Source organism: Octopus sinensis, linkage group LG11, assembly GCF_006345805.1.
Source record: "Octopus sinensis linkage group LG11, ASM634580v1, whole genome shotgun sequence".
NCBI classification, from domain to species: Eukaryota; Metazoa; Mollusca; class Cephalopoda; order Octopoda; family Octopodidae; genus Octopus; species Octopus sinensis.
In genome coordinates, this window is record NC_043007.1 from 67588276 (window position 1) to 67601700 (window position 13425).

The window sequence follows — 13425 nt, forward strand, 5'->3', positions numbered from 1 at the left end:
CATAAATTAAAACAAATAATAAAAAATTGCAAAAAAAAAAACTTTTAAAATTTCAAAGCAAAATGTAAATAACTAAAAAGCAAACAAAAAAAACTATACTTTTTAACATTCCAACATTGACTATCATGCCTTCTCGAACTCCCTCTTCTATGTTTTCAGTTTCGGCTGTAACTGCCTGATCAAGGTATTGCAATGACTGTTCGGCCTTTCTTAGCCTCCTCTCGGCATCAATCCGAGCCAAAATTTCTTCCTGAAAAAAAAAAAAAAAAAAAAAAAAGAAAATTAAAAAAAAATAATAGTGCAAGTTACAAGCATACACACACAAACATGTGCATGTATGCACCCACAGATGAACATATTAATGAATCCTGTGCAGAATTTACAATTATGAATGTTTAGTTTTTCAGTCAACTAAACTACAATGTTCATTAAAATAATATGCAACAGTTTGAATGTTTAAAAGCAATTGAATCTTGATATAGTTTTTACACCCATCATGAGTCTCCTATGAATGTCGCAGATACAATTTTTCTTTTGCAAATACTGGACATACCTGAATGCATGTGATCATGAATATTTTGATACAGTTCACCTCTCATTTGTTTTTGATGACCTTTGACCAATAGTGTGGAGGCGCAATGGCCCAGTGGTTAGGGCAGCGGACTCACAGTCGGAGGATCGCGGTTTTGATTCCCAGACTGGGCAATGTGTGTGTCTATTGAGCGAAAACACCTAAAAAGCTCCACGAGGCTCAGAGGCTGGTGGTGACCCCTATTGTACTCTTTTGCCACAACATTCTCTCACTTTCTCTTCCTGTTTCTTGAGTAAAGCTGCAATGAATTGGCATCCTGTCCAGCTGGAGGGGAACACATATGCCACAGAAACTGGGAAACTAATAGTAGCCTTGCTTCTTCAATTTGAATATGCTTATAGTGGTGGTAGTGGTGGTGCCCTAAAAAGTGGTATTGATGAAGATAGTTTTGATCAGTGTTTCTCAATGGATCCCTTTGATTCCTATTTTCCTCAAATGGACCCTTTTAGCCATTCAGAATTTTAAAAATCATATTTTTATAGTTAGATATTATTAGGAATTGTATTAAAAAATTTGTAAAATACTTTGTGTATTGTAGAAGTATAAGTAATTTATTGCAGATAAATTTTGGCAACAAAATCTTATATGGACCCCCAAGGGCCATATGGACACTTGAGGGTCATACGGAGACCCCGTTGAGAACCACTGGTTTAGATGATGCTGAAGAAGGTAAAGGTGGTGATGGTGATTATCCATGACTGATAAAGACAACATATTGTAAATGGTGATATAATGTAATGGTGATGATAATATTAATGGACAAGGAGGAGGGTGAAGATGACATTAGCATCGGAGAAGATAAAAGTGGTGGGTGTGAGTAACAGTTTTTTAAAGATGGAAAAAGTTAAGAACTATTTACCCTAAGTTCAGATTCTGTCAATTCTTTCTGTGCGTTTAAATCCTGATAAAGACAAAAGACATTTAAAAAATTAACAAAAATTATCCATTGGTGTGTAAGAGAACATTTATTTATCTTGTAAAATTGTAAAACATAAAAAGAAGAACATTTATTTATCTTGTAAATTGTAAAAAAAAAAAAAAAACTTTTAAAATTTCAAAGCAAAATGTAAATAACTAAAAACCAAACAAAAAAAACTATACTTTTTAACATTCCAACATTGACTATCATGCCTTCTCGAATCCCCTCTTCTATGTTTACAGTTTTGGCTGTAACTACCTGATCCAGGTATTGCAATGACTGTTGGTACTGTACAATGAATAAGTCAGTTATTTGACCAATGTTATAGTTGTTCAAACAGCATATGATCAAAATGTTTCATCTGTGAATATATCCTTTTTTTATGACATAGTATTTCTAGAACTACATTATTTAATGTATCATTTCTTTTTTTTTTTTTTAAGAGGAGTAAAGAGTGATTTCATTGACACTTGTTTATTATTTCTAGCATACCAAATGACTGCATACAAGCTCCTCGGTTGATGTGTTGCTAATATTTTAGAATAAAAAGTATCTAACAAAACATTGTAAACTAGTCCTATTGTAAATGACTCACAATAAGTCATCAGTTAGTCCTATTACAGATGGCTAACAACAGGTCAATCACAAATTTTATTACAGGTCATCAGTCAATCCTACTACAATTGACTAACAAGTCAAGTCATCAGTCGGTCCAATCACAGGTGACTAATAAGTCATTTAACAATCTTATTACAGGTGCCTAACAACAAGTCAATAGTCAATCTTATTACAGTTAATAATTAGTCATCAGGCAGTTTTATTGCAGTAGATTAACAAGTCATCCATCAATTCTGTTAAAAGCTAAGTTGACCACGACAAGATTTGAACTTAGAGGACAATGAGCCAGAACAAATATCAGAAGGCATTTTGTTCTATGCTAACAAATCACTGCAATATAAATTAATAACCAGATTTATGATAGACATATATAAAGATATAGCTGGGTAGGAAGGTAGCTGTATGATAGACACATGTAGATACATAGGTAGACAGCTCTATGAGAGCAACATGGTGATATAGTAAAGGTAGGTAGGTAGGTAGATATATAGGCAGGGAGATAGTAGAGAGACAGGAGGCAATTACTTTGTGATGCAAAATCCATTGAAAGAGAACATTCTAAATGTGAGAAAGCTTGGACCTTACCAAAATAGTAGCTTGCATTGAGTGAGCTTGGTCACTGAAATATTCCTTTTCAGCTTTCAACTGAGAAGTTCGTTCATCATTTTCAGACAATCTGAAATAAGAGCAATGATGACAATGACATCAACAACGACAATAACAACAACAATGTCAACAACAATATCTTCTTTTGACCAAAGGCACAAGACCTGAAATTTTAGGAGCGGGGGGGGGGGAGGGAGAGCTAGTCAATTAGATTATCCCCAGTACTCAACTGGTACTTATTTTATTGAACAGCAGAGATGGCCTTGGCAGCATTTGAATTCAGAAAGTAAAAGCTGGAAGAAATGCTGCTAAGCATTTTGTCCAACATGCAAATAATTCTGCCAGCTCATTATCTTAACGTCAACAGCCATAATGTCATCCAGTTAATGATGAAACATCTACATCAGTCATGGGGAAACTGAGGCCCATAAGACTTTCTGAATGGCATGCATAACGAAAAATTATTTTGAATGTTTTCAGTAGTGCAGCCCACCTCATGATGAGTCATATGGTCTGCTTCTCGAAAAAGGTTGCCCATACCAGGAAAACATGGTTGCATGTCCTGCAAAAAGTGGCAATAAAATCTCTTTTAAATCACACACTACATCTTAAAAAAAGGGAAGGGCATTCTAGATGATGCAGTTCTTGATATACAAAAGAGACAGTAAGCACAGTTGTTATTGAAAAGCTTTTGATCATAACTCAACCTGATCAGCACTGACCTAGGGCTAAAAAAACAATAACAGCAGCAGCAACGGCAAGTGGAGGCGCAATGGCCCAGTGGTTAGGGCAGCGGACTTGCGGTAGGAGGATCATGGTTTCGATTCCCAGACCGGGCGTTGTGTGTGTTTATTGAGCGAAAACACCTAAAGCTCCACGAGGCTCCAGCAGGGGGTGGTGGCGATCCTGTTGTACTCTTTCACTCCAACTTTCTCTCATGCTTTCTTCCTGTTTCTTGTCCCCGACTTCCTATGCCACTGCTGAGCCTGGATGTGCATTCATCCATCCATCAATGCTCTTGGTGTCGGGGGTTGACCTGCTTTCTCTTCTGCGGGTCTTACAAATAGCAAAGGACCACGTTCCAGATTTCTTCCACTAGGACGAAGACCGCTTCGCTCAACAAACAAACAAACAAGCAGCAATAGCAACAACAACAGTAGTTGTAGTAGTAATGCCAACATCACCATGTAACATCTGACCAGGAAGAAAATGTTTTAAATTAAAATTCAGGAAGTAAACCATGTTTATTTTTCTATTTTGTTTACATAGTGGCATGGAGTCTCAGATTTATAGAGAAAGAGACCATACATTGTTAGAGCATTAATACTGTTCTTAATGAGAAACAAAACCTTTTATCTTTTTAACTGACAGTAGTGGTGGATCTCCATTGTTTGATGATGAGGATTCTGTTGTTCAGTCAACTGAATTATCTGCTTCTGAATTAACATGTAACTGGCTGAGTATTCCACAGACATGTGTACCTTTTGAATTATAGGTACAATCCACCTAATGGACCATCTACAGTCACTGTTTACCCAGTTTCACTAACAAAGTATTGACTGACTTGAGGCTATAGAAAATGACATTTGCTAAAGATGTCTTGCAATGGGATTGAACCTGGGTCCTTGTTGCAAAGTGAACTGCTTAACCATTCAGCCAAACTGCATCTACTCCATCTGAAAGTATAACACAAAATGGGGTGGAAGGAGCAGATAACTCTATCTACTTATCGGTCCATCATACACACTTGCATGCAAGCAAAACCATACACAGTCATGTTCTTAACTTTGTCACAAGTCTTTCTCTTCTTCCTTTCCATTCTTTTATTAGTCTCTCTCTGTCACTTCCTTGTTTGCTTTCTGTAGTTTTACTATTTAATTCTTTCACCCATCAAAATTTTTTCTACCTTTAAAGAGGAGGAGAAGAAAGGAGAAAGGAGCATATTCCTGATGATGTGAAGAAACATTAGATGAACTGGGGGAGAAAGAGAGAGGGACATGAAGAGAGCAGTAAAGAGAAGGAGATGAGATAAATAGAGAGAGAAGAGACAGACAGACAGACAGAGAAACAGAAGGGAGTAATAGAGAGAAGGAAGGAAGATAAATGGAGATAAGAACAATAGACAGAGGAAGGAGTATAGAGAAGGAAGGGAAAGTGGGAGGAGAGAGACAAGTAGAAAAGAAAGAGGGAGAGATACATAAAGAGTGAAAAGAGATAACTGAAAAGAAAGTATGAGAGATAGACGGAGAGAGAGAGAGAGTATTGGAGAAATTCTTTGCTTCAAGTAGCATAGGTAACAGCTTCTTACACTTATTTTCCCCTGTTTTTACCTTAGCTGCAGTGTTTTCTCTAGAAGTTACCCAACACTAATTATGTAATCTATGTAACAAAACTTCTCTGTAAACATGTAACAAAGATAGACAGTTACATTTCAAAACAACTGAAAACAATGTAAAAACAAAAGGCCAAATTATGTCTCTTACTGTTTCTCTGCTTCTGCTTTCTCATATAAGAGTTCTTTAGTTTTCAGTTCTATAGTTTCTAGGGTATGCCGAAGGTTTGCTGTGGTCTGTGCCAATGTCTCATTTTTCTTTGATAGTGTCTCAGTCTCTCCTTCTTTCTCTTTTAAAACATTTAGAATTTTCTCTCTTTCGGATGCCAATATCTGAAAAAGATTGAAATATATGAATATGTCAAAACAAATGAATAGTTCAGAAGAAATTCATAACAACACAGGCTTCCCTTCCTAAATTGAGCCAGCGGGGCTTGACCAAGGAGACAATAAAAGACCTGAGGGTATGATTTCCCGTTCTGTGATGGTAGGCTCCAGATCTGGGATGTCACATGCTGTAACACCTCCAGTGGCAACTTGGGATGTTCAGCTACCAGCCCAGACTCTGCAGCTTGTCAGGCTGAGAAAAGCAAACTGTCAAGATATCGGTCACTGTCTGACAGATACAGTAATACTTCACTTTACAAGTTTTACTTTTCAAGCACAAGATCCAAATTCTGAACAAAGTGCAAAAGTTTCTACTACCATAACAAATGCTTCTGCATGCAACAGAGATTTATAGAGAGCAGAAAAAGGCTCCCCCTAAGCAAACAACTCTAGACTTGTTTTTTTAAAAAGAAATCTATAAGTCTGTCTATGAGTGCTTATGAATTGATGATCACGTCTACAAGCGATGGTGTGCACAAGTCTAGTGTGAGTGAAAGTGATCCAGAAAACGATTATAATAGTAATATTTCTTATTATAAATGATCTTGACGTTCTTTTTACTTTATATAAAATATTCTTCACATTCTACCATTGTTTTATTGCCATTTATTTATGAGTATTATAAATTTTATAAGTAAAATATTTTTTCTGGGAAGGAATTATGATTTATAACATTGCTACTATGGGAAGTTATTGCTCTGCTTTATGAGTTTTCGATTTATAAGCAGTCTCCGAGAACAAGATAACTTGTATATCTAGGCATTACAGTATATGGTTGAGCTTGTGGCAGTGGAAACCACTGGCGTTCTTGACCCCTAAACCATATCCCTGCTCACTGCTATTGGGGTAGAGATGGCTATCTGCAATTTAGAGCCATGTGAGTTAAAGTGGCTGTTCCAGCACATCTCCTTTGCCATTTTGTCTACTGGGACCATGAAGTGGTCTGAATTACAGGATATTGCACATTCCACTCCTTAATGTAAAGTTACCTCAGGCACATATATGTCAGTTTCATACACATATCAAGTGTGTATATGTGTGTGTATGTTCTTGTATGAGTTCAGAAGAATATTAATAGCAAATTGCTGACCAACTAAATATATACTGTAACATCTAATATTTAGTAGGACTGATATGTAACATTCATTATTAACATTTGTAAAATGGTGAGCTATGGCTTAACAATATGTGGCAAAACTATGTTTGGACAATTTGGGCAAGTGTCTTCTATGGTCCTTGGATGACCAAAGCCTTTGTGAGTGGATTTGGTAGATAGAAACTGAAAGAATCTTCTGTGTGTGTGTGTGTGTTTGTTTTTGTCCTGACAGCATATGATAGTTGCAGTTGAGGTCACTGTCATACGAGCAATGTCATTTGTTTACAATGTTCTGCAAAAAATCTTATGGCCATGAGGAAATACTGCCTTGCTTGAAAATAAATGAGGGTTGGCAACAGGAAGGGTATCCAGTTGTAGAAAAGCTGCCTCAAATAATTCTGTGTGACTCACGAAAGCATGATGATTATAACAATGATGAATACGTGAATAAATAGGTTTTGGGTAGCTGACCTTTATGTTATTCCTGTTGAATACTTTGTACAATTTGTGGCTATTTTTGTGCTGAGGGAAAGGAATTCTTTTGTTAGGTTATGATATTTGTGCTGAATGACAAGCAAAGACTGGTGGTGCATTTGAATAACAAGTAATAGCTGGAATCAGGAAGGGCATTCAGCCTTAGGATACTGCTTCAAGATGTCTCATTTGACCCATGACAGAATGGAAAAAAAACAGATGTAAAAAGGTTAAGCAAGAGAATAAAAAAAAAACTTTCCTGGTTTGGGGAAACTAACATGGGTTGAGGAGCTGCAGTTAAACTTCTACAGCAAGAATATGGATGTAGAAGGGACCAGGTATCTGAAGATCAACAACAGAGTGAATTTAGCTAGAATTACCAAAATCTAAGTAGCAGTTACTGCTATTGTTGTTAATTAGCTCCAGATCAGCCTTGATTAGATGGACTAATGATCAAAGCATTCCAGGTAAGACCATCCCATCTCTTTCCTATGTGGAGGCAACTCAAGCCCACTTTATCTAATATGTCTTTTTCTAAAATGGTTTGATGTAACTTAAGGGAGAATTGGCCACTAATTTTAACAAATCAAGTGACCATGAAGATATTTCAGCTTGCTTTGAATATATGACGGTTTTCATCCTTTGACAACTGTATTTCTGTTGAAATACACTGCCTTTGCTGTACATAATTTTGAGGATAATGAATAATTTAGGAAAATAATCTAATCATTATTAAGCTAGTGTTTGGAATTGGAATTAACATAGAATTTTGATGGAAGGATATAATTTAGATACTTTAAAACAGGAAGTTTGTAGATACAGGGGTGGATTCAGTTAGGCAGGTGTCAAATGGTTTAAACCAAGGAGCATGCTAGGATCTAAGGTAGTGGTTCTGAATAGGGGTTCATATGACCCTTGAGGGTCTATATAAGGTTTTGGGGGATCCATGGAAGCAAAATAGTAAATTAGGGATCCATAGTAGTATTTTAAAGGTCCATGAAAAAACTTGGTTTAGATGAATTTATTGGAAGAAACAGCTGGGTTTCTTTCTCTGATGTTTTACATAGTTCTAACTACATAAGTGAATAAGAAAACAAAATAAGTATATTTAGAAAGAAGTATCTAGAAAACTAACTTGTAAACATTGAATGTCTATGGGGGCCCACAAGAATAAAATAGTACTGAAAGGTGTCCATAGATGAGAAATAATTGAGAAATACTAGTCTAGAAGATGATGTTGCTGTTGATCCCTGATCAAAGGGATTTCAGCCATGACCATTCCGTTCTTCTTCCATTGAACAATATTTCTTGCAGGTCAAGCAAGCATAACAAGGGGCCTTTCTGTGGCTGCTCAACTTGTTAGTAATAATAACCAAATCTCCCTCAACTTACATGTTGTACCATATTAAAAAAAAGGAAGGACACATTGGAACATGTGATTCTGGATACTTCTGAAAAAGATAGGACATTCACAAGTAGAATGTCTTTGACAATGGGTCTACCTGATTGGGGCTAACCCAGGGTTGAACCACTACATCAATAACATAGAGATCTCCGTTAAGCCCTGGTCAAGCACCTACATAGAAAGCATTTAATTGGTCAGATATACAACCAATAAGAAAACACAGAAGCTGATTTAATCAACCAAATTCTTTCTTTCCCTCCTTCCTTTGGCCTTCTTCCTAACCAAAACAAATCTTTGTTGTAAACAAGGAAAAACGAAAAAAAAAAAGTCAACAACCTAAAACAGTGATGGGAACTATAAAAAGAAAAGTAAAACAATATACGAGATGAAATTTGGCACACTTCCATATTCTGTCTGTCTGTCTGTCTCTCTTGCCATCTCTTTCTTTTCTCCAAAGAGAACATGATGAAATAATGTAATGTTGATAGTGTATGTGTATGTACATGCATGCACTATAGCCAGTAATACCTTCAAACTGAGAGAGGGAAAGAGGGGAAAGAAGAGTGAGGTGGAGCAAGAGAGAGAATGGAATGAAGAGGGGGATGGAAGTGGAGAGAGAGAGAGAGAGATAAAAGAGATAGGTGGGAGGTGGAAAGACAGCATAAAAGATAAGGAAAGGAAGGGAGGGAAGTGGTAGGTGAGAGAGAAAAGGAAGTGGGAGTAAGAGAAGAATGGAGAGAAAAGAAAAATAAGTACAAAAACTCTCAAAAAATATAGGAGTAGAGTACTAGGTCTGTTCTTTCATAGCTGCATAGAAATTTTAATGCATCAGAAAAAAAAATGTTGGAAAAACCAGGAGCAGAAACAATAAAATTCTTCTGTTAATTGTTAAAAGGTGGTGAAATTGAAGTGTTTTGGTCATGTAACACAAAATCAGTCTGTAGCATATATAGTCACACATGGATGAATTCCAGGTAAAAAAGAAGAGGAAAATAGGAAGACTACAAAGGAGAGGTTGAATAGAAAGGAAGGAAAATGAGGATGGCAGGTGATGGGAGACAGACAGTGAGTTGGGGAGCAAGTTGTATCTCTTGCTGTCTGCTTGGAGCCAGCCTAGAATATGGATTTTGACTGATTGATAATGATATGGAGAAGGAGGAAGAGAGAGAGAAAGAAAGACAGAGAAAGAGAAGGAAGGAAAGACACACACACACACATACACACTGTAAGGGAATGTGTGTGGAGGCGCAATGGCCCAGTGGTTAGGGCAGCGGACTCGCGGTCGTAGGATCGTGGTTTCGATTCCCAGACCGGGCGTTGTGAGTGTTTATTGAGCGAAAACACCTAAAGCTCCACATGGCTCCGGCAGGGATGGTGGTGATCCCTGCTGTACTCTTTCACCACAACTTTCTCTCACTCTTACTTCCTGTTTCTGTTGTACCTGTATTTCAAAGGGCCGGCCTTGTCACTCTCTGTGTCACGCTGAATATCCCCGAGAACTACGTTAAGGGTACACGTGTCTGTGGAGTGCTCAGCCACTTATACGTTAATTTCACGAGCAGGCTGTTCCGTTGATCGGATCAACCAGAACCCTCGTCGTCGTAACCGACGGAGTGCTTCCACAAGGGAATGTGTGTGTGTTCATGTGTTGTAAACAGGATATGCAACACATGGAGTAAATGTTTACCTAACTACCTAATCTTTTATTTTACCAAGGTATGAACTTTAGGATAGATACCCCACCCAAACACTCACATATACACACACATACATATCAAATATGGCTGTATGATCCATACACACACACACACATATCAAATATGGCTGTATGATTAAGAAGTTCATTATGAAACCAGATAGCTTTGTGTCCAGTCCTTCTGCCCACACCTTGAAGAAGTGTCTTTTACTATAGCCCTGAGCCAACTAAAGCATTGTGAGTGGATTTGGCTGACAGAAACAGAAAGAACTCTGTTCTGTTTTGCGCGTGTGCATGCGTGCACACATATTTGTGTCTCATTGTCATGGCATTGTACACTAAAGGTAAACAAGTGTCACCATTATACAACTGATGTCATAATATGTCCAATCATGTTTGAAGGACTAAAGGAAATATTTCCTTAATTTGAGACAGATAAGGGTTGGCAACAGGAAGAGCATTAGGTCATAGCAAATCTGTGTTAGCGAATTTCATCAGGCCCATGCAAGCATGAAAAGTGGACTATAAAATGATGACACTGATGATATTATATGGGAGTGGCTGTGTGGTAAGTAGCTTACTTACCAATCACATGGTTCCGGGTTCAGTCCTACTGCATGTCACCTCGGGCAAGCGTCCTCTACTATAGCCTTGGGCCAATCAAAACCTTGTGAATGGATTTGGTAGACGGAAACTGAAAGAAGCCTGTCGTGTATATATGTAGGAGTGGCTGTGTGGTAAGTAGCTTGCTTACGAAACACATGATTCCGGGTTCAGTCCCACTGTGTGGCACCTTGGACAAGTGTCTTCTACTATAGCCTCAGGCTGACCAAAGCCTTGTGAGTGGATTTGGTAGATGGAAACTGAAAGAAGCCCGTTGTATATATGTATGTATATATATATATATATGTGTGTGTGTATATGTTTGTGTGTCTGTGTTTGTCCCCCCCAACATCGCTTGACAACCAATGCTGGTGTGTTTACATCCCGTAACTTAGCGGTTCGGCAAAAGAGACCAATAGAATAAGTACTAGGTTTACAAAGACTAAGTCCTTGGGTCGATTTGCTCGACTAAAGGCAGTGCTCCAGCATGGCCACAGTCAAATGACTGAAACAAGTGAAAGAGTATTGTTGTTGCTTCCTGTTATTGTTATCTATCCCCCGAATTCACCTAGATTAAGAAAACTATGCCCAAAGACGTTCTAGTGATGACCGTTGTATCTTTTACAGAAAATTGCCCACAAGATAGCAACTATAATTGCTCAAAGATGGTTATGATTTGCAGGACATTGCAGGAGAAGTAAGCAGGAAGTTATACACAAGCTACTATTGCAGGAACCAAGTCACGAGAGACACAGTAGAGGAAGACCTGCTCAAACAGTCACCAATCAACTCTCAGATGATACAAACCTCAGTAACAAGCAGATGCCACGAGCAATGGAAAATCAAGAATTGTAGAGAGACTGTCAGAAATGTTTGACCATGGTCACAATGAATGAACAAACACTATACTGTCCAATGTGTTCTTCCAATTTCAAAAAGGATGGGTCTGATTTGAGTGAGATTTGGTTGCTATCTCTAGCAAGTCGAGTTTCCTCTTTGGCTTGAGCTGCTGTTGTAGTATGAAGCTTGCTGTACTAAAGCAGAACAGCTGACATGCTAATTATAATTTCCTGTAATTTCTTATATAGAAATCAGCTACTGGACAAAGTTGGTAAATCTATATTCAACTTTTATTGTATGAAGCTTGTTGTACTTAGGTACAATGGCCGACATGCTAACTTATAATTTCTTATATATATACCATAAGCCAGGTTATAAAGTTGGTAGGTCTGCACTCAGCTTTTATTGCTTCACTTTCCATTGTTATTCGCTCTGTTAATATTTGGGAAAGAAGCCAAGCGTAAATTTGTCCATACGAACATTAATGAAGCTGTTTAATTGAGCCCAATGGTTGAACAATATTGATTTTTTTCTTAGGTGTTGATATACATCTATGTGAGTGCAGGTTTCTTTTGTCTGTGTGTGTGTGAGTTTGTGTGTGCGTGTATAAAGAGCTGAGATTATAGTTCAATGACATAACCCCTTGTATATTACTGGTTAGAGTCATAGCTGGTTGGGTTTATTGTTGACTTGGTTGTATGCTCTATAGGTTTGTATCTTCAGCAATGGCACTGAACCTTATTTTTTTAACATACCATTCTTACTGAGTGGAGGCATGTGGCTTAATGGTTAGGATGCTGTACCTGTGATCATAAGATTGTGGTTTTGATTCCTGGGCTGGAATACATTGTGTTCTTGAGCAATGATGATGATGATGATGACATAATAATAATCCTTTCTGCTATAGGAATAAGGCCTGGAATTTAGGTGGGAAGGGACTAGGCAATGACATCGACCCTAGTGTCCAATTAGTACTTATTTTATCAACCCCAAAAGGATGAAAGGCAAAGTCAACTTCAGTGGAGTTTGAACCCAGAACATAAAGCCAGAAGAAATATCATTAAGCATTTTATCCAGTGCAGTAGCAATTCTGCCAGCTTGCTGCCTTAAGAATAATAAGCTTATTGTATACAGCGCTCAGGTGTACTACAACTCAGAAACAAAAAGCAGAATAAATCAGTTAAAGAAAGACAGCACTGAAGGCTAGAAGTACATGCTCAGTACACAAAAACAGAAAAGTTGACATTAAAAGAGTCAGAAAGAAGAAAAGGGTGCTTAGGTACAATGCGAAGTTGAGAAGAGATGTATCATTGAAGTTAACCACAGACTTACCAGTAATTCTGATTTTTGTTGATCCAAAGTTCCTAACAATTCAGAACTATTTGTCTCTAGTTCAGCCATGGCTGTTGATGTTTCCATTAATTCTCTGTTGGTGGAAAGAAGAAAACAGAAGTTTAGTATATAAACCATAGTTGGAAGGAATGAAAGAAGCTAAGGAGAGATAGATTGATTCATAGACAGATAGATGGATAAGTAGTTAGATAAATGGATAGATGGACAGAGAGACAGAGTGATAAACAGACAGAAAAATAGATAGAACAGCAAAATAAATGGACGGAGAGGTAGACAGACTGATAGATAGAGTCATGGAGAGGCAGATAGATAGATGCAGACAGACAGACAGATAGACAAACCCATAGGGAAATAGAGAAACTCATGGAGAAAGAGATAGAAAGATGGATAGGGAGATATATAAATAAACCCACAGATAGACAGGCAGATCAATAGATAGATAGATAGATAGATAGATAGAGAGAGAGAGGTAAATAGACAGACAGAAAGAGGACACAGAGGTGC

General features: G+C 37.6%; 1 protein-coding gene across 9 annotated transcripts in view; it reads right to left on the minus strand.

The window, feature by feature from the left end:
- The window catches only part of LOC115217511 (pleckstrin homology domain-containing family D member 1), a 204037-nt gene that overhangs the window by 36896 nt on the left and 153716 nt on the right, over positions 1-13425 (minus strand). For all 9 annotated transcript variants that reach the window (XR_003882169.2, XM_029787230.2, XM_029787231.2 and 6 more), the window contains exons 8-12: positions 12901-12994; positions 5219-5400; positions 2715-2805; positions 1452-1493; positions 100-250 (exon numbers count right to left, since the gene is read on the minus strand). Coding sequence is in view for 8 of the 9 variants with exons in the window: in XM_029787230.2 (XP_029643090.1) it covers positions 100-250; positions 1452-1493; positions 2715-2805; positions 5219-5400; positions 12901-12994 (560 nt within the window). In the remaining variant the exon portion in view is untranslated. The remainder of the gene's footprint in view (positions 1-99; positions 251-1451; positions 1494-2714; positions 2806-5218; positions 5401-12900; positions 12995-13425) is intronic.